This window comes from Gobio gobio, assembly GCF_949357685.1.
Source record: "Gobio gobio genome assembly, chromosome: 22".
Lineage (NCBI taxonomy): Eukaryota > Metazoa > Chordata > Actinopteri > Cypriniformes > Gobionidae > Gobio > Gobio gobio.
In genome coordinates, this window is record NC_137118.1 from 40,047,494 (window position 1) to 40,074,439 (window position 26,946).

The following is a 26,946-nucleotide window of genomic DNA, read 5'->3' on the forward strand; positions in this document are numbered from 1 at the left end:
AGGTGTATAAAATCAAACACAACTTGACTGGCCTGCACAGAGTCCTGACCTCAACCTGATAGAGCACCTTTGGGGTGAATTAGAGTGGAGACTGTGAGCCAGGCCCTCTCGTCCAACATCAGTGCCTGACCTCACAAATGCGCTTCTAGAAGAATGGTCAAAAATTCCAATAAACACACTCCTAAACCTTGTGGAGAAAAGCCTTCCCAGAAGAGTTGAAGCTGTTATGGCTGCAAAGGGTGGGTCAACTCCATATTAAACCCTACAAATTAAGAGTGGGATGTCATTTAAGTTCATGTACATGTAAAGGCAGGCGTCCCAAAACTTTTTGTAATATAGTATATATGTAATTTTTTTTATCCTAGACGATTATACATAAAATGATACAGATGATTTTTGCAATCAGAGCAAAATTTAGCTGTGAAAAAAAGGGTTATTTGTATGAATGTCACTACATTTGATTCAAGGAAATTAGCTTCATTACAAAAACCTTTCACCAAAATTAGGTTTGAAATGAAAAAACAACAGATATAGGCCTGGTTTCAGAGACAGGGCTTAGATTAAGCCAGGATTAGGCCTTACTTCAGTTAGGACATTTAAGTAGCTTTTATAAATGTGCCTTAGAAAAAAAACATCACTGGTGTGTATCTTGAGACAAAACAATGGCACAGACATATTTTAAGACATGCAAGTGCAAGTTGCTTTCAGTTAAAACAGCTTAAACATGCATTTTAGTCTGGGACTAGTTTAAGCCTTGTTAATATGTTAAAGTCCATGCGACTTTATACATCCACTAAAACCATCAAAAACCCCAATTGATTAAAATACTCTGAACAAAAATGATAAAGACAAGTGGAGTTAGTAAAGACAAATGGTTGAGTGACAGTGTTATGAGGCTCTTGGGCCTTTGGGAGGCACTGTTACACTAAACTTCTCTGTTTGATCTAATGACAGTCTGTTGGAAATCAAGGACTGTTGCAGTGGCTGATTCCCTACAACAAAGACAAAACAACAGAAAAACTTATTTGAAACGCTCCATACTGCGTTCTCTGTTTATCATACATTTCCCATTATTAAAGCCTCAACAATGCCACAATGCTAATGGCATGTCTCATCACAGATGCTCTGGTTGTAGAACATGTTGTATATATTAATATGTATATATTTATGCACTAACATACACATTCTGATTGCGTTCGCTGATTTAACATGAATTAAACAGATGGCACATTTAAGTCTCAATCCTTTAGTGCTGAAAGCCAAGAATCAAGTTTACGAATTGAGTGTTTCTGACACAAAATCATTTCCAGCCCAGATGTGCTGCAGTAGAGCAGCCACGGAGCATCCGCAGAACACCTGACTGACAAACCATATGCCTGAATCACTGAAACTTCCACCCACCTATACAGACATCTGAGGAGCAGAACTCATATATATGCATTCTGTAGAGTCTGCATTCGCTCTACTCACATTCACAAGCACAATGGATCTGTGGATTTCTTCATACTGTCTGAGCTTTGAGATTAAAGGCTAGCAAATACTTGTCCTCGTTTGACCACATGGAAGAAGGGGACGCATTTGTTAGAACCCGGCGGTGTTCGGGAAGATACTTTCAAACTACAAGACAAATTTAAAGTCATCAAAATTGACCCAATTTACTTTCTTAATACTGGCTTCAGAATCTTTATCAAAATGTAATTAACTTGCTCCGCCCCTGAAACCGATGATCCAATGATTATGATCCAATCAATTCCTGAAACTCGTTTCAATCAGAAATATGGGTTACACTTTATTTTAAAGTGTCATTGTTATGGTGCGTTCACACCAGATGCAAATTAAGCAAATAAATTGCGCTATTCGCATGTAGTTGGACGCTTGAACATTTTGAGTTTACTCGCTTCATTCCTGCGTGGAATTCGATTCATTCGCGTGTGACATTCACTACACAACAGACGCGAATTCGCATCATGGGAAGGGCTTCTGCCAGCAAGCTCCTCTCGTTGTGAAATGGCTGACATGGATTGTTTTAAAATACAGGGAATAAGCTCAATTTGCTATCTAGCAAAAACTAGCTTGTAGTCTCAATAAGGTGAATTCAGGGTGATTGGGACACTTTTTCCAAGTCATCTCAATGGCAAAAAGTGTCCCAATCACCCTGAAATCACCCTATGTATAGCTCAAATTGAGTAAAGAGCGTTTTTTACAACTTGCCAGATTGTCCGACCTCCTCACACACTTTCTTCCAAGCAAAATCCTTTTTATTCCCGTTTCTATAAAGTACGAAGATACAGCTCCGGGTATCAACATTTTGTCCTCATTGTTGTCACTACTAGAGCAAGCTCCTGATTGGTTAACGTGGCGCAAATATCCACCAAAGTTCAGATTTTTCAACTCACGCGATTCGCGCGAATCACGCATCAAGCCATCAATTTGCGCCGTGTCGCGCCACAGAATGTCTATTCGCATCTTTGCAATGACTTAACGTGTAAATCACTCGCGCGAAACGCTTCATTCGCATCTGGTGTGAATGCAGTTATATTACAGTGATATTATATATTTTTAAGGGGGGGGGTCTAATGCTATTTCATGCATTCTGACTTATTTACACTGTTAAAGAGTTGGATTCTCATGCTAAACATGGGCAAAATTAAAAAAAAAACTAGTTGGACTTATGACGGAGCACAGCTAAATACATTCCTTCAGGATTCTAATACGTTTCGCAATGTTTTTTTTTCGTGTATGGCCCTGTATGACGTCATAAAGGGTGGAATTCCTTGTATGGGCACTTTTCCCGGATGAGCGTGTGCGCACATCAACCAGAGGGAGAGCAAGAGCACGCCCATCAACAAACTTCTTTCGGGTTACAGAAGCCGTCGGCAGCGCTGTCATTTTGTTTTTGGCCACGGAATCAACAATGTCACTAAAGAAGTGTGTTTTTGTTTGTGAGGGAAAGATAACCTTGTTCAGCTTCCCAAATAACTGCAACTAGTTCTGCAAGTGTGTTTTTTTGAGTCGAAACCACAGGCAGTGAGTGAAACTGCATCAAATGTCTGTGTTTTGTTGGTAATTGGTGCGCAAGTTCATATAATGTCAACAACACAAACGTATAGTGAAAGTTATCCAGGGATAATGCCATGATGTATTGTGTGTGTGTGTGTGTGTGCGTGCTCGTGACTCTTTAGCTCCGCCCACTGCATACCTGCACAAGGTCTTTATCAAGGTAATATTAATTAACAACATGTACTGTATGGTTAGGGTTTGGTTGAGGGTTAGTTACATGTAAATATGCATAATTTACTGTTTAGTAATAGTACTAGTTTATTGTGTAGTTAACAACAACAAATCTATTTAAGAGGGCAATATTTTTCAATATTTGATAAATATAAATAGCAATCGAATGATAATCAAATGATACAGACGATTTTTTTAATCAAAGCAAATTTTAGCTGAACATTTTAAAAATGTATCCACGTGTCTGAACTCCACCTCAATAAATACTGAATATATATGCACACACACACACACACACACACACACACACACACACACACACACACACACACACACACACACACACACACACACACACACACACACACACACACACACACACACACACACACACACACACACACACACACACACACAGTGATTTTTATACTGTACAAACTGTATATTCTATCCCCCTACACTAACCCTACCCTTAAACCTACCCATCACAGTAAACCTTCAATTTTCAAAAAACATCACTTAGTATGATTTATGAGCTGTTTTCCTCATGGGGACCAAAAATGTCCCCACAAGGACAAGGAAAAGAACCAGTTGAACAATACAAGGATAGACATGAAACTGCACTTTTGATTCTTTCAAATAAACAATATGAAATTGCATAAATGTGACCTTGGACCACAAAGCCAGTCATAAGGGTTTTTGAAATTGAGATTTATATATCAGCTGAAAGCTGAATAAATTATCTTTCCATTGATCATGGTTGGTTAGGATAGGACAATATGGCCGAAATACAACTACTGAAAATCTGGAATCTGAGGGTACAATATTGAGAAAATCGCCTTTAAAGTTGTCCAAATGAAGTCCTTAGCATTGCAAATTACTACTAATAATACATTTTTATATATATTTACGTTAGGAAATGTACAAAATATCTTCATGGAACATGATCTTTACTTGATATCCTAATGATTTTTGCCATAAAAGAAAAATCTATGATTTTGACACTTATGACTGCTTTTGTGGTCCAGGGTAACAAATTATTCTTGAAACATTAAATTTTGATGTTAAATTCACTATTGTTTTATGTAGAATTGTTCTATAGTCAATAAAGTTTTTAATGCAATTAAATCAGAAGTAACTGTATTTCAATTACAGAAAAATGAAAAGTAACTTTACTTTTTTAAGGGAAAAGTAATTCAATTACAGATTACTTAGTAGTAGGTTAGTAGGACCAGTAAAATGTTGTCACTTTTCAGTTGTCATTATATTTATTTTAAGTATATTTATTATAAGTAAGGACATTTGGTATAGCCAAACCTGTACACACACACACACACACACACACACACACACACACACACACACACACACACACACACACACACACACACACACACACACACACACACACACACACACACACACACACACACACACACACACACACACACACACACACACACACACACACACACACACACACACACACACACGCACACAGCCAAATTAAGAGAATCAAACTTCATGTCCATGAACCTTCTGTATTCACTAAATTTAAATGCCTTCCCAATGCCTCATATAAGAGAACATGAGATAAAATTTTTGGAAAGCATGTTTACTATCTCGCTCAGCTGTACAGCAGTATTTGCAATAAAATAACCGCATTTTGGCATTCTGCAACATTTCGTGGCATATTATTCCATCTTTATTACAGATGCACATACTGTTTCCAAGAGAGAAAGCAACATTAGGTCATGCCATCAGCCACGGGACACTGGAGGGCGAGGGCCAGCTGGGAATTAGGTGTTGCTTTGAGAACACATTTTAAGGGCAGGACAGGACGTCTCGAGGGACAATACCGTCTTTGAGTGAGAAATGACACGCCTCAGTGTTCTTAGAGAGGAGAGAGTGGGAGTGAAGAGAAAGTTAAGGACGAGAGGCTGGAATGGAGCGGAATGCCGATGCAGCGCCTTTAATAATGCATCTGCTGCTCTTCTGCTTTCGTTCCCCCGGAATCATCTCGGCTTCAACATCCTTCACCTCGTTTCCGTGCATGTGTGGTCCCCCGCTAGTTTGAACCTCATCGGAAATGCTACAGCACTTTAGCAACACATGGCCAACGCACTTTAAAGGGTTGGTTTACCCCCACCCCTCAAAAAAGAAATGAGGATTCGGTCGTCATTTACTCAACCTCATGTCGTTCCATGCTCGTTTCATTTCTTCCGTGGAACTTTTTTTGGAGCTTGACAGCCGCCATTATGGAAAAGAGAACTCTGGATGTCCTGCAATAGATCTTCATTTGAGTTCCAAAGAAGAAAGAAATTAAAACAATTTCCACTTTGGGGTGAACCACTCCTTTAATATACAAAATAGACGACAGTCGTGCGACTGTGCTCATGGAACAAAATCAAATGTTGATAACCAAGACAGACTGTTCCAGTCAAACACCACGGGAGGCAGATGAGCCTTTGTTGAGCCACTTAAAGAAAGATGATTTGATCTTCTTAGCTTATCGTTCTATTAGACGAGCACCATTAGCGATCTGCGGGGGATTCCTGTGCCCCCTGCCACACGCTTCGAGATCTGCTTCAGTCAGTCAGTCTGTTGGAATCCTGTCGCTCTTAATCAAACCAATTACAACACACTGGGTGTCAAATACCACATCTCCTTAGGACGGGGACGTTACGCACAAAGACGGCTGATTTATGAGCGCTCTTTACGCTGATTTGAGAACTCTTCGTCTAAAGCAATACCTCATATGTCAACACAGGTGTTACACGAGCTGTGGCGGTAAACACAGACTCTAGAGGAAGTTTTGGTTTTCCTTTAGTGTTCGGTGCATCTGGGTCAAAGCGTTACATCCCATCTGCCCATCTTTCCATCAAACAGGTGATTCAAGGCCATAAACAACCACACCTGATCACACTCACCTGAATGTGAATGGCAGGACATCTCTGTTATTTTTCACAGATCGCCACACCAGGCCACACTCATTTTCTCCGAACAATCGCACTGCATCCGTAAGGATGAACAGAAGAACGTTTGTTCAGAATGAACCATTCAGCCTTCAAGGACTAAGCCACATGTCTGTGCTTTTGGTTGTTATGGCTCACGGAGACTTCATTTAAGAGGATTCAAAGACCTATTCGTCCTAAAATCCAGCGAAAGATTCAGGTACAGGAATATCTAAAAGATCAAAGATCTAAGCGAAAGGGAAGAGAGTTTATTAAAGGAATGTGAGTATGTACGCGCAAGTTTTGCTCAGTCACTCTGAGTCTGTGCAATTTGACTCGCGTGCAAACTACCAGTGTAAAAAACAAAACAAAAAAAACAGGTTCAAGCTCATATAGAGCTAGTTTATGAGGATGTGAGCTTTAGGAAAGCTCATATACTGTTCAAATGGGTAGTTAAAAAGGTTGGCATGACGTTTATTCTCTTTGTAATGCCCTAAAACACACTCACCTAAAGGATTATTAGGAACACCTGTTCATTAATGCAATTATCTAATCAACCAATCACATGGCAGTTGCTTCAATGCATTTAGGGGTGTGGTCCTGGTCAAGACAATCTCCTGAACTCCAAACTGAATGTCAGAATTGGAAAGAAAGGTGATTTAAGCCATTTTGAGCGTGGCATGGTTGTTGGTGCCAGACGGGCCGTTCTGAGTATTTCACAATCTGCTCAGTTACTTAGATTTTCACGCACAACCATATCTAGGGTTTACAAAGAATGGTGTGAAAAGGGAAAAACATCCAGTATGCGGCAGTCCTGCCTTGTTGATGCTAGAGGTCAGAGGAGAATGGGCCGACTGATTCAAGCTGATAGAAGAGCAACTTTGACTGAAATAACCACTCGTTACAACCGAGGTATGCAGCAAAGCATTTGTGAAGCCACAACACGCACAACCTTGAGGCGGATGGGCTACAACAGCAGAAGACCCCACCGGGTACCACTCATCTCCACTACATATAGGAAAAAGAGGCTACAATAGGCACGAGTTCGCCAAAATTGGACAGTTGAAGACTGGAAAAATGTTGCCTGGTCTGATGAGTCTCGATTTCTGTTGAGACATTCAGATGGTAGAGTCAGAATTTGGCGTAAACAGAATGAGAACATGGATCCATCATGCCTTGTTACCACTGTGCAGGCTGGTGGTGGTGGTGTAATGGTGTGGGGGATGTTTTCTTGGCACATTTTAGGCCCCTTAGTGCCAACTGGGCATTGTTTAAATGCCACGGCCTACCTGAGCATTGTTTCTGACCATGTCCATCCCTTTATGACCACCATGTCCCCATCTTCTTATGGCTACTTCCAGCAGGATAATGCACCATGTCACAAAGCTCGAATCATTTCAAATTGGTTTCTTGAACATGACAATGAGTTCACTGTACTAAAATGGCCCCCACAGTCACCAGATCTCAACCCAATAGAGCATCTTTGGGATGTGGTGGAACGGGAGCTTTGGCCCTGGATGTGCATCCCACAAATTTCCATCAACTGCAAGATGCCATCCTATCAATATGGGCAAACATTCTTAAAGAATGCTTTCAGCACCTTTTTGAATCAATGCCACATAGAATTAAGGCAGTTCTGAAGGCGAAAGGGGTAAAATATATTAAAAAAAAGATACATATACATATATATATATACATACATACATACATACATATATATATATATATATATATATATATATATAGATATATAGTGCAGATATATATATATATATATATACATTTTCAATATATTATTATTTTCAATATATTACATATTCAATATTTCAACAGAACCTATAATATACATGTTCCATTATATATTCATTTAAAATAACAAAATTATTTATTTTTATTATCATATTATTATTTTTAATAATAATAATAATAATCCATGAATAGAATTTCTAATAACGTGTTGTTGACATTTTTTATATAGCAATAATAATAATAATGTTCCAAATCAGGTTTATTGGCAAAATTTACAGACTTTCAGCTGTTTGCAACGAACAAATCAAACAAAAATAAGTGAAACAGCTCAACACAACAAATTGAGTTTCAATTGAACTGAAAATGCAACTTTTAATGACTTCTGCAGTCTCAAAATACATTCAGGGCCCTATCTTGCACCCAGCGCAATTGACTTTGTACACCGACGCATGTGTCATTCCTATTTTGCACCCGCGCAAAGCGCGCTTTTCCCTCCACAGAAGCACGCCGCTAAACTAGTGAATGCACTTGCGCTCCCTGGGCGGTTCAGCGCAAAAAAGGAGGCGTGTTACGGCGCAAACAATCCCTGGTGCTATTTTGCTGTTTCATTAAACAATTGCGCCACTGACCAGAAAAAACCTAGTCTAAAGTCAGTGGCGCGTTGCGCGTTGTTCATTATGCTATTTTAAGGGCGCATGCTTGACCATAATGTATAGCGTGCACAACGCGCATACACTTTGCTCATGTAATCTACACAGATGCAACAGTTATTTTTGCAAATCATAAATTGTTACACTAAAAAAATATTAACACATGAGATATCTTCATCTTCATCCGTCATATGACGGAAATCATTGTGGTGTGCCACGAAGATGTGAAAAAATAGGCATAAATCTAGCTTACAAATGATTCAGGCTAATTGTAATAATTAAGGATAAGACCTGTTTGCCCAATAGTGGCAAGACATATATGTATATAAGGACATCTGACAAATTGGTTTGTCCGTCAAGAACCAGGAACAAAAATCGACTGAAAAACTGAAAAAACTGAAAGACTGAAAAAAAAAAAAGACTGTGAAATCACCTTTACCATAATGTACAACATTACAACTTCACTTCTCTGTCTTTCACTGCTCTACAAGAACATCAGTCTCCTCGGCTGTGAACCGCTCCTGGCGTGCGCCTGGTAAATACGCCATAATAATAGCAATCCATAATGGAACTTGCGCACCTGCTTTTAAAGGGAATGTTGGATGACGCTCGGATTGGTTTATTCACGTTACGCCCAAACCACACCTATGAATAATGAAGCTACTTCAGACCAACCCATTTTAGATTTGCGCCGGGCGCAAGAGCCAATTATCCCGCCGGGAAAATAGCAACAGCGCCGAGACCCGCCCACAAAGTTACTTGCGCTTCGCGTTTTTACACTTGCGTTTCAGATCGTTAAAATAGGGCCCTCAGAATCCCTCACAACAGCACAAATCTGCAAAACAGGTGTTGTCTCAAACACACCTGATGCAATTAATCAAGGGCTTCATTAGTTGCACCAGGTGTGCTTGAGCTAGAACCATAGACCGTAAAAAAATATGGACGAAGCGACATTCTCTTCCGCTGAAGAAAAGTGAAGCCTCCGGAGGTCCGAATATGGCGCTGACATCTTGGGCAGATTTGAGACCGGAGTCTGCGCAGTAGAGAGCAGGAAGTAGGGCCGCGATATCAAAAGCCCACCCATACTCTCGCAGATGCAGACCAATTCATTAAGGTAGTGTGAAATAAATAGTTATGGAAATGTAGAAATTAAAGCTAAAGCTCCAATCTCCTCCCGATAATCCCGAAAAAAGTCTGCCTCAGTGACTTCACTCAGAGAAGCCGTCAATCTCAGCTGTCAATCATGACGCCCCTAACCCTAACACCCCCCATCAATGAAGTAATGAAGATTTTTTTCAAATGGTTTTAGTTAACTATTATAACCCTGATACTTTGATACTTTATTGAAAATGTGTCAAATACTGGTCTTTCCTCCTGACTATGAATTAAATGGGAATGAAATTAAATACAGTTTATTGTGTAACCAAAAACGAATATATAATGCGTGACTTTTAATTACAAACAAGCTCGAAATACACATTGCCTCTTATTTTGAAATGTCGGTGCCTTACTATTGCAGTTGCAGGAGCTCATTCAAGTTCAGGAGATAAAATATGCATTGTTACAACCTTCTAAAACATAATACTATATAAACATCGCAAAGTAAACATTGTCATTATTCATCAGCATTAGTTCATAAACAATTGCCTGGCATAAATGTGCGGTATTCATTGATTGTGAACCGCTCTGTAGCGCTGTATTGGGATGAGCCTGTAGAACGTGCAACAGCGCCGTGTTTTCCAGCGGTTAGATCAGCACGCTCAAATCAAATGTGCGCATCTGTTAACACAGGATATCAGTTCTGACTGGATCTCTTCCCTAATCGTCCCTCCCTAACATTTTCGTCTCGTTTTTATTTGTTGACGAAAATGACAGTTGATTTTCGTTATAGTTTTTTGTCATCCAACACTAGTTTTTATTTAGTTATCGTTTCGTTTTCGTCAGTGAAAAAAGGTCGTTGACGAAAATTATGATGAAAATTATTCGTCAACGAAATTAACATGATGTCACGTTTGACTGCATTTTAGAAATATGGCTAAGTCAAAAGGATGGTCCAAAAAGTTAAGAGAAGATATCATCGCCCTTCACAAACAAAGAACAGGACACAAAAAGATAGCGAAGACACTAAATGCTCTTAGAGATACTGCTGGAAGCAGAGTTCACAAGTTCAAAGTTAATGGAACAGTGGTCACACTACCTGGACGGGGCCGAAAAAGGAAGCCATCATGGCTGCAAGCAGATTTCTGAGAAGGCAGAAAAACCCTTGAGTGACTGCAAAAGACCTGAAGTAAGACTTGGTGGCAACAGGCACTGAGGTTTCAGCTTGCACAGTAAGGCGCGTACTAAACGCATGCGGTTTCCATGCCAGAACTCCAAGACTACACCACTACTCACCCAAAAGCACAAGAAAATCCGGCTCCAATTTGCTCAAAATCATATTAATAAGCCACAGAAGTTTTGGGATTCTGTTCTGTGGAGCAATTAAATGGATCAGCTGAAGGAAGAAGAACGAAGCAATGCTGAAAAGAACACTCTGTCTACAGTTAAGCATGGTGGTGGCTCGGTGATGCTCTGGGGCTGCTTTGCATCCTCTGGCACTAAAAACCTGCAGCGTGTGGAAGGCCAGATTCATTGAAGTATCAGGAAATACTAAGAGAAAATGCCGTCTGTGAGGAAGCTTAAGCTTGGGTGTCATTGGACCATCCAACATGACAATGATCCCAAGCATACTTCAAATTCCACCAAGGCTTGGTTGCAGATAAAGGCCTGGAAGATTCTACAGTGGCCATCACAGTCACCTGACTTCAGCCCCATAGAAAATCTCAGGTGGGATTTGAAGAAGGCGGTTGCAGTACGCAAACCCAAGAATATTATTGAACTGAAGGCCATTTCTCATGAGGAATGAATTAAGATTCCACAGGAACGCTGCCAGAAGCATCTCGTCCGTAGCAAAAGGGTGTTCTACTGAGTACTAAAGGTGCTTGCCATGAAGGGGTTGAATCATTTTGAGAGCGCAGAAGTCATTAAAAGTTGCATTTTCAGTTGAATTGGGGGAAACCACTTGAAACATTCGCTGTGTTGAGCAATTTCAATTACTTTTTTTTTTTATTTGTTCATTGCAAACAGCTGAAACTCTGTACATTTTGCCAATAAACCTGATTTGCAATGAGGGTTGAATAATTTTGATTACAACTATATATTAATGTATTATGGTAATTGTATATTTTAGATTTGGTGACTGGTCAACATTTTAATATATATATATATATATATATATATATTTGTTGTTGACATTTAACAAATGTTTTGCAGTTCACTTACTTAAATTGTCCAACATTAATATGAGGTTTCATTAATGTACATATAATAATTATACAAGAATTTGATACAAATGATACGAAAGAATGATCCAGAAATGTTAAAATTGCATCATGTCTACTACCCAAATAGAGGTCGACCGATATATTGGTTGGCTGATATATCGTTCCGATATTTGTCATTTTTTTATATATCGGCATCGGCCGATATCCGTGTTAAGTAGCGCCGATTTAAAGTCAGGCACTTCCGCGGGCAGCCCCATGTTAATGGTGCAGTGCATAGTTGCCAAGTCCTCATATAACGCGACTTTGGGCTTCTTTGTTTGGCAAGTCGCGTTAAGTCGCGGGTTGCGGCTTTTTGGGCTTATTTTAAAAAATGTGGTTGCTTGTTAGGAAAATATAATAAGCAACTTCGTTTCTTTACATTTATGGTCACTGTTTTATCCAATACATTGACTGACACTGTCTTCTCACAGCTAATAGCCAATCAGTGCAACAATACAAGTGCATTTTTACAAACAATGCCACCAGCAGAGTTGTACAGAGATGGAGAGGAAACAGGGAGAAGAGGCACCTAATTTAATTAAAAATATATATTTTTCAATGCATTTAAAATTACAGGCTATTATAAAAAAACAAGTATTCTAATAATAACAGTAGGCATGGTTCAAGTTTATTTTATTATAAATATGTGGCTATATTGCAGTGCTCCCTAATGCTTGCCTGTGTCCCAATGTGCATACAATCCATCCTAAATAGTATGTGACAGTCATTTTCAATACTATTTAGGGCAGATAGTGTGCACATTGAGATGTAGGGCTTATGTTTTTCAAGGTTTGCAGTGTGTGTGTTCACTACTCACTGCCCCTAATATGTGTGCACTAACTCATAATTACCATAATTGGCCTTCATGTCACTTTTTTTTCTTTCTCCAAACCTCTTCTGATCGGAGGATATTGCGTGTCCTTTATTGCAATTTGATGATTTTTGTAATATCACATCTGTTTTTGCTTTTCAAACTCCGAGAGGTTTCAGTTTAATATGTTGCAGGCTCATTTATTGATAATTTTTTTTTATTATAAATAATATTGATGATAATATAATAATATTGGGCTTGTTTTTGAAGCTGCGGTTGCTTATTTGTCTCGCGAGAGTTGGCAACACTGGTGCGGTGGAACCGTCGGGAACTGGCATAATGCAACAGCTGGTTGAAGGTTCGCTTACTTGCAGTTAACTTTAAGGACTGTATTCGAAAACAATCAGCAGCTTGCTTGCTAACATATTAGCCCCAATGTTATAGGTTCTGTTTTATTTTTCCTGTATCGGAGTCGGAGAATTTCACTCTGTGCGTGGGGTGGAGAAGGCGGCAGCTCTCATGAACTCTGCAGCGTGATTGAGGTCTACGTTACTCCCCCCGCTCACAGACAGCGCAGTGCTCGGAGACACAGAGCTGTCCTGGAGACATTTGTTTGAAAACGTGGTGTGATGCAGGCCCGGTTCTGCTAAGCACCCTCAAAAGCGAGCAAAAGCACCCTCAGTTGATACTGTATAACTGTATTGACACATTTGTGTTCGCGATCTGGAGAGCCCCGAATGCATCTATTTACAACGTGTTTTTGCAACGGTGAGTAACGTAGCCAATCACAGATATAGTTGTTGATCTCTTGAACGCGATCTGAGTTTTTATTCAGTGCTGAGTTAATGCAGGCTCGCGAAACTCGAGGCTATACAGTCTATAAAATACATTGAATAAAACTACTGATTTTCATGCTGCAAAGAGGACAGACGGTCAACTGCATGCTGCAAAGTTTCGGAAGTGACATCTAAATATAAATGCTGGATTCACTCAGCACGAGTGAGACCCAGAATGGAGGTTTTGCCTCTGTAGAGGACATTATATTTTAGGGAAATTCTCTGACAACATACACAGTTTTAAGTCTGGATATTCTTATGAAAATATTCCTTTTTATTACTCCCATTATTACACGTCTTTTTACATTACATATTGTCCCAAAAACGCATTAATATGCAAATTAGATATAGTGTAGATGCATTGCATAGAATGGGAATGGTATTTATGTCCATGTTTATCATTAATACTTGGTCAGTTTATTGATTTGTTTGGTTAACTTTGCACAAAATTACGATTCGAGAGATGGTTCAAGTCAGTGTTCAATAAATTTTGTTAAATTGAGAAAAATTGTGCATCCACTTATTATTAGTGTGACATTTTAGCATGCAAATGAAGGGGACAACTTCAAGATATCACCCCTAAAAATCGGCAGCACATATCGGCCATCGGCTGACCCTGACCTCTAAACATCGGCATCGGTTATAGAAAAACCCATATCGGTCGATCTCTATACCCAAATACACCTAAAATTTATATTCTCTATACTACAGTTATGTTCAGAAATGCCATACTAGATTTACATTAAGTCTTATATGAATCTGTGTGCAAAGGTTAAGTATGCAAGTATTGCAGTATAAAACCACAAAACAATACTATTCCCACAATGCAATGTCCTCAACTTGACCATCCATAGCAAACAATATACATTACTGTACAGTATGTATTAGGGCTGGGTTAAAAATATTGATTTCTTGAATTTAACAGATTCTAATTCAAATCGATTTACCTCAGAAAAGCCATTAAATGTCCATATCTCGATAGTTAGCAAGAAAAATTAACACCGGAGCATTTTGCAAAATATGTGCACCATATTACATATTAATTATATTTGACAGCCGCCGTTTAAATGTTTAGATTTCAAATAAACGAAATGATGACACATAATTATGTCATTAAAAAGTTATTAACATTATTATTATTATGTGTAATTTTGTATACAAATCCAAAGTTTTTTTATCCTTGAGAAAAATGTACATGCACTATACCTGATATCCGAATGAATTGATATAGAATGAAATGAAATTGAAAACATGAAATTTGTGTTGACACCCAGCCCTAGTATGAAGTAAGCAGTACGCTAATATTTAATAATAAAAAAAAAACCTTCTGATATATGGCAGTTAAGTCTGCTGGGATCATAGCTTTCCATGGCTATGCAGCATATGCATGCATGTGTGTGTGTGTGTACCTGAAAGAAGCCCGGAGGAACGGGGCCGACTGGCATACCCTCTCCTGGGGGCATGTTTCCAAGGACAGGACTCGGAGCTGCCGCTGCACTCTGCAATCACAAATACACACACAATTCCAGTTAAATAGCACATCCAACGCACACACATAAAGCTAGCAGTGCTTACTCAAACGCTGCACTGTGATGGTCATTCACCACTCAAGGACAAACACACACACCCATAAACAAACACTCCCTGGAAGCTAAAATCTACATCTCTTAGACAGACACATGGATACTGTCAACAGCTGCTAACCACCAGAAGAACTGGCTTTCTGTCTGAAAATGCATTCAGCTGCCTCCGTAAAATAAAAGCAAGCAGGCAGGGATGGTAGAGGTCAGATGGCAGGCCAAAAAGACATGAAATGAGACAGGATTACTCTGTCTGAGGATGCAGAGAGCCGCGGGCGGCCCCAGACCCCATGCAGGGAGCTAATGAGGAAGCCGTTCGGGTTCCTGTGCTAAACTCTGTAAAGCACACACTCAGCGCTAGAACAGAACAGGCAGAGGTGGATGGATGACGGGTCGTCCCTCTGGTCATGTCCAAACTCAAAGGCTGCATCCCAATTCATTCCTCCCATTTTTCTGATAAATTAAAGAAATAAATGTTTTTTTTTATCCATTTTCTTCTTTTTCTTCTTATTATAATAAAAAGTTATCATTAATAAAATATGTAAAACAAATATAATGAAAAATGCACACACACACACATATATGTAAATAATATAATTATTTATTAATACAATGTGTAAACAAATATGTACATTAATTAATTATAAAAATTATAAAAATTAATTATAAATATATAAAATCAATATTAATTAAATTAATAATAATGAATATATAAATAAATAATAATATATAATTATTTATTATTAATAACAAATCAAATGTAATATGAAATATTATAATTAATAAAATATATGACATATAATATATAATTTTTTTATTATTAAATCATTAATAAATATATATATAAATAAATAAATAAATATATATATATATATATATATATATATATATATATATATATATATATATATATATATATATATATATATATATATATATATATATATATATATATATATATATATATATATATAATAAATACTTATATATAATCAACATTAATTAAATTAATAATAATGAATATATAAATAATATAATATATAATTATTTATTATTAATAATAAATTAAATGTAATAACAAAAAATATTATAATTAATAAAATATGTAAACAAATATGTATATAATAATAATAATTGTATATATATCTCCCATATTAATGAAATGAATAATAATTAATATATAAATAAATAATAGCAATAATTATTATCATTAATAAAATATGTAAACAAATATGTATATAGAATAATTAATAAATAATGATAAATACATATAATCAATATTAATTAAATTAATAATGCATATATAAATAAAATCATATATAATAATTTATTATTAATAATAAATCAAATGTAATAAGAAATATTATAATTAATAAAATATGTAAACATATATACAATATGTATATATAATTAATAATAATAACTGTATATATATAACCCATACTAATGAAATTAATAATAATGAATATATAAATAAATTATATAATATTTTTTATTTTATTACTATTATTAAATTAAATGTAATAGCAATAAATATTATCATGAATAAAATATGTAAACAAATATGTATATATCGAATATCTATCTATCTATCTATCTATCTATCTATCTATCTATCTATCTATCTATCTATCTATCTATCTATCTATCTATCTATCTATCTATCTATCTATCTATCTATCTATCTATCTATCTATCTATCTATCTCATTAGTAATTTTTTATATTTCTTGTACAGCACTTTGGTTTCAACATCTGTTGTTTTTAAATGTGCTTTATAGATCAATAAACTTAACTACTCAAATCCTCTAAATAATTCAATATTATATATGAAGACTTCAGATGCAAACAACAAATTAAATTAGCATTTTTATCAGGCTCCTTCAGTAATTTGGCAATGAAAAGTTATATATATATATATATATATATATATATTGTTTTCAAATTATTATATAAATATGATGTATTTATATCTACTTAAAACGTATAAACTTGTTAAATGTGATAAACATGTCTGTTAAAAGACCCTCATCTATGTAACCGAGTTGAACACAGTGATGAACAGCTGTATTTTACGAAATATTTTGCTACAAAACAGAAGAACGATTTTTTTTAAAACAGGTTCATCACAACAATGTGACGTGAATTGTTTTGTCACGCTCCACTGCTTCTCATCGGAAAAAGTAGTTACTGGAAAAGCTGCATTGTTTTGAAAACACTCGATCCGCAGTCACACTACTGAAAAATGTAGTTAAGTTAGTAGCGTCGCTGCTTTTAGTTACAGTTAACACTGTACACCAAAATCTTTGTTTTGACATCTGACAACAGCCGTCAAGTGGCAAACGGACTGGGATTGAATGTTTTATCTAGCACAAGGGGGCTTGTAAGTGCCACAGCTCCGGGCAGGATTGGCACGCTGGCACGGCGACAGAGCCAAGACGGGATGTGCTGCAACGACTTGAGATTGTGTGCGCGGAGCATTACTGACATGCAGTCGGAGAGAAAGAGAGTGAGAGACACACTTAGACACAACAGTCTGATTACCCCTGGCACACAGGGAAATGAGCAGGGGAAATGCACTCACATCCGCCCAGTAATAACAAAGAAGTTGCTGGCAAATTGAAGGTGGAGATACATACGACTCGGAAAGGAGTGTTTTCTAATGCTAGACGGCTATACAATGAAAATAGCTACAGCACTTTCGACAACAGTTCAACAAGACGTAATCAAAATCACTACTGGCGCAAACATCCGTGCCGTTTTATCGACGCTGAAGCCATCTTTTGTCACAGCACACTCGTGGTAAATAAGATCCCACTGCGAGGGGCTGAATATTGTGTTTTCCTGCAGTAATGCTGAAGTCTCATCTCCTGATAGTAGCGGCACAATAATGAGCCTAATGCCCTCCGTGCTGAGCAAGCACTCTATCAAAACTACCAACAAAGATAAACTAACGTCCCTCGGCTCTTCACGGGTCCACAGTCAGTCATAAAACCCTCGCCGCCGAGGGCACGGCAATAAAATCTGGCCTCTGATTAGAGTAACTTTCATTTAGCGTGCATCCCATTCAGGGGAAACTAAAATGGCACTAATGTAATAAGAAAAGATGTCTGACTGTCTTAAAATCTAAGTGATAAAAGCGTTAACAGTGACACACTGAAGCTAATACGTTTAAGTGTTTGGCTGAGGAGAATTTGTGGCCGGTGTTCTTAATACTATTGACTGCAGAATACGGTGTACAAAATATGCCAAAGATGACGTCAAATGAATCAATTATATTAAATATAGAGATTCATTGACTCTTTCTTGCACAATTAAAGGCATAGTTAACCCCAAAATGGCTTGCATGAATTTCAGTTTGGCCAGATTTCCTAGATGGGGCGGACACTATCAACATGATAACATTCAAAATTTCAATTAAAATTAATTAATTACAATAAATATATACACCCATGGAATGGGTTTGTAATATATATATATACACTATATTGTCAAAAGTATTGGGGCACCCCTCCAAATCATTGAATTTAGGTGTTCCAATCACTTCCATGGCCACAGGTGTATAAAATCAACCAGATTAAAACCAGTAAAAAATAAATAAATCCTCTGCGCCGCGAAGTGGTTTTCTATTATATATAATTTCACTGTGTGGGGAATTGGCGCCCTCTGCAGCTGCATTATGTACACAAAGCCACTGAACTGTTGAGCACTTCAGAGGTTTTGGGTTCGAATCCACCCTCGTATAGTTTTTTTTACTCATTAAAGGGGTCATGAACTGGCTTTTTAAATTTTTTTATACTGTTGTCTGAGGTAAACTTATGACATTTGCGTGGTTTTTACATTCAAAAACATCATAATGAATAAGTCATAACTCTCTGAAGAAACGCTCGTTTTCTAATGGCTTGCCGCACTGAAGACTTGGAAGTAAACGCCCACGGCTAGGATTGGATAAGATTTGCATATTTAATGAGCTTCTGCTCCCCTAAGTACGTGTGGGGATTGTTTTGAAAGTGCTTGGGGAAGCGCTCACAGGACTCGCAAAATGTCTTTATCAAACAAACACAATGATTCATCTCTCATCCACCCGCGATTGATTGGAATGTTATTTTCTTATTACTTGGCCCGCCCGATCAGTGAATATAACCACGAACCGTATATACACACACACACACGTGCAAGAAAGGAATGTTATTTCACTATTTAAGATAGTCTGAAGGCCGGGCTTACATTTTGGCAGCCCATCTGAAAAACACATAGGCCCGGGACGTTGGGCTTTGCGAGCCCTGGCCCATAACGTTACATGTCCGAGTCTTATTACGAATGAACCAATAACACCTCAAATAAAGGATTCTCCAGCCTGACAGGTGTTTTAATCTCAATATGTCTGCAAATCCAGTCTCGACCTGTATCTTGTTTACAATCGATTCCGCTGTGAAATGAAGCGAACAAACGTGCAATGTCTTTCGCACGTGTACGCTCGGTAGCGTGACCCATTTAGCTCCACGAGTCGGTGGGCGGGCTTGAGGCGGTGCTTCTGCATTCGATAATGTCAAGGGTTGGCATATTCTGAGATCAAGCTTTTTCTAGGCCTGGTGTCAATAAAATTGTTTCTTTGACAAACAAGGAAGTTTTCAGCTCTGAAACTTACAGGATATTTTCATATCACGATGAACTATTATATATCAAAGGCTCAAAGGAAAGTTGATTTCTCAATTCAGTGATTGTATATCAAGGGCAGGGACATGTTTGTGTGCATTTTATTTTGTGTTTTCACTGGAACGAATAGAGAGTCTCCACAACGGGACTGAAGCGCGCATCTGTGCACGAGCCGCTGTCACTGACAACAGCGACAACGAGCACTGATTTCAAAAGCAACACATTTCAGCGCCAGATCGCCTTTTAATTTACACAAACGACCGAAATTACTCTGCTTGTTAACTAGAGATGTTTCATTTGTTATAGATATATCTGTACCGCAATCCTTTAAAAAAAAGGCACTTTTTCAATGACGTACGACTCGCATAGACAGGGGAATACCCGATCTCTTCGCTTACATGGCAGGCGCAAATGCGCGTATCCGATTCATATCAGATTTATTAATTTCCACATATGAGTGAGGCCTGAAATCGATCTGAGAATATCGGAATCCATGTTCTTTTTTTCCTGCACGTTCGCCGGTCATTGGGTCTCTTCTTGAAACTTGCAGTGTAAATGCGGCCTTAGATTAATATAGCGTGTAATGACAGATCTGTAAAGTGTGATGAAGGATTTGTACAATTTAGAAAATGTATTCTATATTTTATTTGTGTATTATTCTTAATATTTTATATTATTGATGCTCACTGCTCTCGTTACATTTTTTATATATCTGATTGCATATATATTTTTGGCACATTTATGTATAGTGTATATTTAAGTTCTGATAACTTATACTGTCATATTTTGTGCAGAATTGTGTTCATTGTCTTTTGGCAATGTTGGAGGTGGAGATTGTGCACCTTAAAAAGTGTGTTTCCTGTTGTAATTGCAATAGTTAAAAAAACTGGATTCTCTTAAGTGTGTTTTTCAAATGTACTAATGAAGGATTTGTGCAATTGAGAAATATAATTTCTAAAGGCGTTAATAACGCGTTAACACAAATTCATTTTAACGGCACTAATTTTATTAACGCAGCACGCATTTTCTGTTTTATCCGTGGCCTAGCCCGTAGTTGGAGAAATTGAGAGCAGCCAAAGACGTAAAGGATGCAGCAGCAAACAGAAATAGGGAAAGAAAAGGGCTAACATTAACATTTACTATTCTGAAACAAGGGACTTTATAGCCTACATAAGCTACCATTTTTTCTTAATTTTTAACTTTTATTAGACTCCAGATCGAAATAAAAGAAAAGGCGTATTTACGCGTTTTCTGCAGTCCAAGTCTGAGCGCGATAGTTCTCGGTTTCCAAATATGTATATATAAATTAAAGAAATAAGTATATATCATTATATTATTTACAATACTCAGCATGGTTTTTATGGGGGGGACAGCCCTCAGATTGGAGGGGGTCCTGTCCCCCCCGACCCCCCCGCAATTTACGCCCCTGCTTTATACGCATGTGGATTCAAATATAGATTTATTTTCATTGGCTTCAACGTAAACACACTTGCCTATGTAACAGACGTAGGCCAGTAAGAGCGATGCAAGTAAACCTTGGGTGCGTCTCAATCAGCTCCCTAGTTCAGTAGTCAGACGCCGGTTCAAATCCCACACGGAGAGGGTCGACTAGGACCGGTGAGACCCGGTAAAAGTGCGAAGGATGAATATACGTTTTATTAAAAGTGCGGGGGACATGTCCTGCCGTCCCCCACGTAATCTACGCCCATGAGTGTAATAAGGCTCCTTTTTTCGTCCTCATTTCTCTCTCTCTTAATGTGTAATAGGAGCTCAGTTGAATTTTATACATACAGTTTAATTAATCACAGAGCAGAAACAATGTCAACACAGAACAGCAGAAGGTGATCTCAGAGTCTTTATTCCGATCTGAGCTGTTAATCGTCACTGCAAAGGCATCACAGAGCGATGACAATGTGCGTCGAGCGCTTCTGCCAAAACAAAGACGGAACAGACTTCAGATGAGCAGCATTGTCGGCTTCCCAAGAGAAATTTCCAGTCCAAATGTTTGTCCACTCATAGAGCAGGGCTGGCAGTGCCAGAGTGGGATCCTCATTACCGTTCCCTGTAGCGGATTTGTCTCCTGGGGAGGTGCAGTGGGGTAACTATTAGCCCCTCCATCCCATCCCCAGACCCCATGCTGGTGACCCAGACTGTGTAATATCCCATTTAAGAGGCTTGATTTGAGGACTGCCAACTGGATTACCAAATGTCCTGAACTGACCCCAGGTGCACCATGGGAGGTTTTTCTGTTCTGCCTTCATGTTAGTCTCTTCTACAAGCAATTCAGTTAAAAATATATTATGGTTTGCCGTTTTATGCTGTAACAGATGGATGTTCATGGCAGGCTGCGTCCAATGTTCCCAAACTACTAAATGGGAACAGTAATGAGAGGGAAAGTGTTCTTAATTAATTACTTTATATCCAAATTCGTAGGCTGGATTTGCTGGAAGCGCTGCACTCTGTCAGTCGCCGTAGATTTAACGTTTATGTTATTTTGCTTTGCAGACACTAGTACAGTTTACACAAAACAGAGCTTGCCCTGCCAGCTTTATAGAGTGACTAACTAAAAATAGTGATACTTAAAGAGATAGTTCACCCAAAAATGGAAGTGTTTTTACTCACCCTCATGTTGTTCCAAACCTGTATGGATTTCTTTCTTCTGCTGAAAATATTTGAAAGAATGTTGGTAACCAAAAAACACACTTTTTTCCTTATGGAAGTCTGTCTGGTTACCCATATTCTTCATAATATCTTCAGCAGAAGAATGAAATTCATACAGGTTTGGAATAACTGTCAAAATAAATTATGACAAATTTTTCACTTTTGGGTGAACTACATTTTTCATTCCCTTTTATGTGTTGTTTAGATTTAGATTATTGAAATAATACATTAGTGAAATGAAATATTCAAGTTATTTTTAATGCAAATTTATCTTAGATAAATGAATGCTGTGACCATCACCATTATTGTTTCTATGCGTGATTAATGTTGCTCGAATTGCTAAAATAAACTAGTAAATAAATAATCATTTTTACGTGTTATTTGTTACATTATAGGTCATTTTCATGTCTCTCAACTTTTGAGAATGTTTCTCGGGAATGTTATTGTAAACATAACTATAGCCCAGCCGTCATGTTCAGGGATAATGCTGCTATTGTGCACCAAAGCAATGCTGTGAAGTCACAAATGTTAAAACCCATTAGCTTTTTTAAGCTCAGAGGGTGAATTTGTGCAGTTGTGGCTGTTTGTTTGAAATGCTGAGAGCCTTTTGTTTGTACTATATATCAATGCTGGATAAAGCATTAAACCAGCATACTGAATTGATCTTCTCTTGTAACACACCGTCCATAAGAAGCTATTTGTAGGTAGAAGACACTCAGTTTTACTGATATATTGCTGCCTTCAAGTCCTGTTATAGAGATTTCTGGGGATTTTTGTTGCATTGTTGCCAAAGACTGGCAACATGTTCATTAGCAATTCCACTGTCGGGCCAGTGCGAGCCAGGCCTTTCAACGGGCCAGGCTAGGCTAATAGCCTCCGACCTGTTAGCCTGGTCCTACCAGACTCTCGTACATTTCATTAGTATAGAGAGTCGGGCCACTCTCCATTGTCATGCGTTATCTTCCTTCCTATTAGATCTTTTTTTTTCCAAATGAATAACTTTTAATAATGAATAATTACTTTATTTTATTATTTTTACTCACTAGTTTAGTGAAACCACCCAAAAATGTACAAATCATTTGTAACATTTAGAATTATAAAGTTACAAAACTATAATACGACAACTTTATTACTTTGCTTCTGCTAATATTTTTTAATTCATGCCCCAAGCTTAGAAAGTCAGAGCTCAAAGAGTTTCCCACGGGCCATTGTGGTCACATTGTTGTGTGCTCATCTCATAACTACGATCATTCCGACATGAATATATCATATGCTGTGCACTTTGTAGAGGACTGCTACACTCAAAAAAAAAAAAAAGGTTCTATATGGCACCAAAAATGGTTCTTCGTCGTAATCATAGAGGAACCACTTTTGGTGCTATATAGCACCATATCTTAACATGTTCTGTACATGGTAGCGGTGCTATATAGCACCTTAGTCAAAGAACCGGTGAAGAACCTCTGAAGAACCGATGAAGAACCACTAAAGCGGCAAAATTGGTTCTATGTAGCTCTTAAAAAGGTTCCCCAATGATTACGAGCCAAGAACCATTTTCGGTGCCATATAGAATCTTTTTTTTTCAGAGTGTAACCGACCCGACCCGAAAAAAACTGAACCTCGGGTTTTGTAACTAAGAAAAACTAAATCGGCTATATACATATAGTTTGCGTGCCGTGTGCTTTGCCTGTTTGCTGTGTTGTGAACAAAAGAGCACGCGAGAGAGATAAAGCACAAGCAAACATTAACCATGAGTGCGATAACGCAAAAAATGACTGAGGGGAAACTTATCGCAGTTCTAAATGATGCAGGAAAAATTATGATCAACTGTCGATGCCGTTCTCTTCCTTCATAACTCGTAGTCTACTGAGAAGGATATATTTCTGCAAATAGTTTAGCAACACAGCGTGAACTTTTTGGAGTTTAAAGTTTGAGTTCCAGAGAAATGTGTGACAGTTACACCTGTTCGACCACAGCAAAGTTACGTCTGTGCTTTTCCTCTTACTGCTGTGCTGATGGGGCCGCTGTGCCTGTGTTTGTACATGTATTTGTTTATCGTTGCAAGCAATCTTTAAATACATTATATTGCAAAAATGGTATATGCTGTGAGAAACAGACCTCGGGTCGGGTCATTACATGTCAATGTAATGGTCGGGTTAAATGAGCTCGGGGACGGGTCGGGTTCAGGCTTCAATTTAAAGCTCTAGCACCTTGTACCCAAGTTTTGATGACCAACAGGTCTCTAATCAGCAAAAAATAAGAGCCTACAGGTCCCTGTTATTGATGACCACACGGATAGGAGAGCGGGCAGTCCGTTAACACTCTCCAGTCACTCAATCTCACTCCCTGTAGCAAGTAATTTATTTCATTAATCAGTGCTAATCGGGAACACGCTCCATATCCACCAGGAATCAAGTGGGCCTGCACAGGTGGAGGGACTCCCGCAGCATGCTGTTGAGTTGTTGATTGTCAGAAGTCCTTTAATTAACATTCGCCAACTGGACACAGGAGGACGGACCTGCCAATTGATGGAAAGGGTCTGTCATTTGGAAGGAATCTCAAATGATCGCGGTACTTATTTTGCTTTGATATAGTAACCATGGTCTCATGACCATGCTGCAAAACAGCATTTACAAATGAGATCTGTGCTGCCGTTGACAGGTTTTAAAGCTAAACCTGTGCTTAAATAGCTGTTTCGCTATACCCACCGTGGCAAATATGCGTCAAGCCACGGCGTTTTAATCCTTTTCCGTCTTCTCTTAAATAAACTCCCAGCAGGATGTGCGTTTTATCAGTTCCCTCACAATTCCAAGAATGCCGTTATTACACCCGGCACTTCAAGCTCTCTGTCGCAAGAATGTAGAGCTTACAGGCCCATTACACTCGATAGAAGGCTTAAGAAACAACCAGAACCTGCAGGATGGTGAATTAAACCCAAGGTGCCATCAAGCCAAACGGTAACCGAAGTCCCTGAAAAGTAGCCACTGAATAATTCATAATACAAATGCCTTAGCCAAAAGGTGGTAGGTTTACAATAGGTGGGGCATGTATTATTTCCACCCAGGCTATGTGCTTGTTTATTATTGTTTACATCGATTGTTTGCTTTGGCTGTGTTTGTTCATAAAGATTGGCATGTTTTTAAAAGTTACATTTTTAGAAGGTAAATGTGATGTTAAATCTATATCTTAATTTATGGATCACCCACAAATTAATAAAACTTGTGCCATCATTTATATATTTGTATATATAATGTATAACTTACACTATATTGCCAAAAGTATAGGTACACCCCTCCAAATCATTGAATTCAGGTGTTCGAAGTCCATTTGTGAAATTTCCTCACTATTAAACATTCCACGGTCAACTGTAAGTAGTATTATAACAAAGTGGAAGTCAATAGCTACAGACCTCCAAACTTTGTGTGGCCTTCAGATTAGCTCAAGAACAGTGTGTAGAGAGCTTCATGGAATGGGTTTCCATGGCCGAGCAGCTGCATGTAAAGCATGCCACCACTGGACTCTAGAGCAGTGGAGACGTGTTCTCTGGAGTGACGAATCACACTTCTCTGTCTGGAAATCCGATAGACGAGTCTGGATTTGGCGGTTGCCAGGAGAACGGTACTTGCCTGACTGCATTGTGCCAAGTGTAAAGTTTGGTGGAGGGGGGATTATGGTGTGGGTTGTTTTTCAGGGGTTGGGCTTGGCCCCTTAGTTCCAGTGAAAGGAACTCTTAATGCTTCAGCATACCAAGACATTTTGGACAATTTCATGCTCCCAACTTTGTGGGAACAGTTTGGGGACGTCCATAAAGACATGGATGAGCGAGTTTGGTGTGGAGGAACTTGACTGGCCTACACAGAGTCCTGAGCTCAACCTGATAGAACACCTTTGGGATGAATTAGAGCGGAGACTGTGAGCTAAGCCTTCTCGTCCAACATCAGTGCCTGACCTCACAAATGCGCTTCTGGTCAAAAATTCCAATAAACACACCCCTAAACCTTGTGGAAAGCCTTCCCAGAAGAGTTGAAGCTGTTATAGCTGCAAAGGGTGGGCCAACTCCATATTAAACCTTACAGATTAAGAATGGGATGTCATTAAAGTTCATGTAGGATCTCAAAACTTTTGGCAATATAGTGTATGATTATCATGATCTAAATGTATGATACTATGGATGACCAATGCTTAATTTTAATAAAAGTAGAGTCCTAACTCCGTCAGAATAGTTACATTTCACCCTTTAAATATGAGGTTTTTACCATTTTTACAGATGTTTTTGTTAATGAACATAAATTTACTTCTGCATTGTGCCATCAATGTCAGGGAACATAAATCTATTTCATGATTTGAAACAATATCACCCGTTAGAACATGCAGAAACTAAGAAATTAATTTCTATAATAAGATATTATGTAAAGGAAAAATGGTTTTAATTAAGTTTACTCGTGCATATTTTGATGTAG

The 26,946-nt window shown here is 38.1% G+C and overlaps 1 protein-coding gene across 7 annotated transcripts in view; it reads right to left on the reverse strand.

Moving 5' to 3' along the window:
- The window catches only part of ssbp2b (single stranded DNA binding protein 2b), a 140,872-nt gene that overhangs the window by 23,034 nt on the left and 90,892 nt on the right, over positions 1 to 26,946 (reverse strand). For all 7 annotated transcript variants that reach the window (XM_079804342.1, XM_079804340.1, XM_079804341.1 and 4 more), the window contains one exon: positions 15,003 to 15,092. In XM_079804342.1, the coding sequence (XP_079660468.1) occupies positions 15,003 to 15,092 (90 nt within the window). The remainder of the gene's footprint in view (positions 1 to 15,002; positions 15,093 to 26,946) is intronic.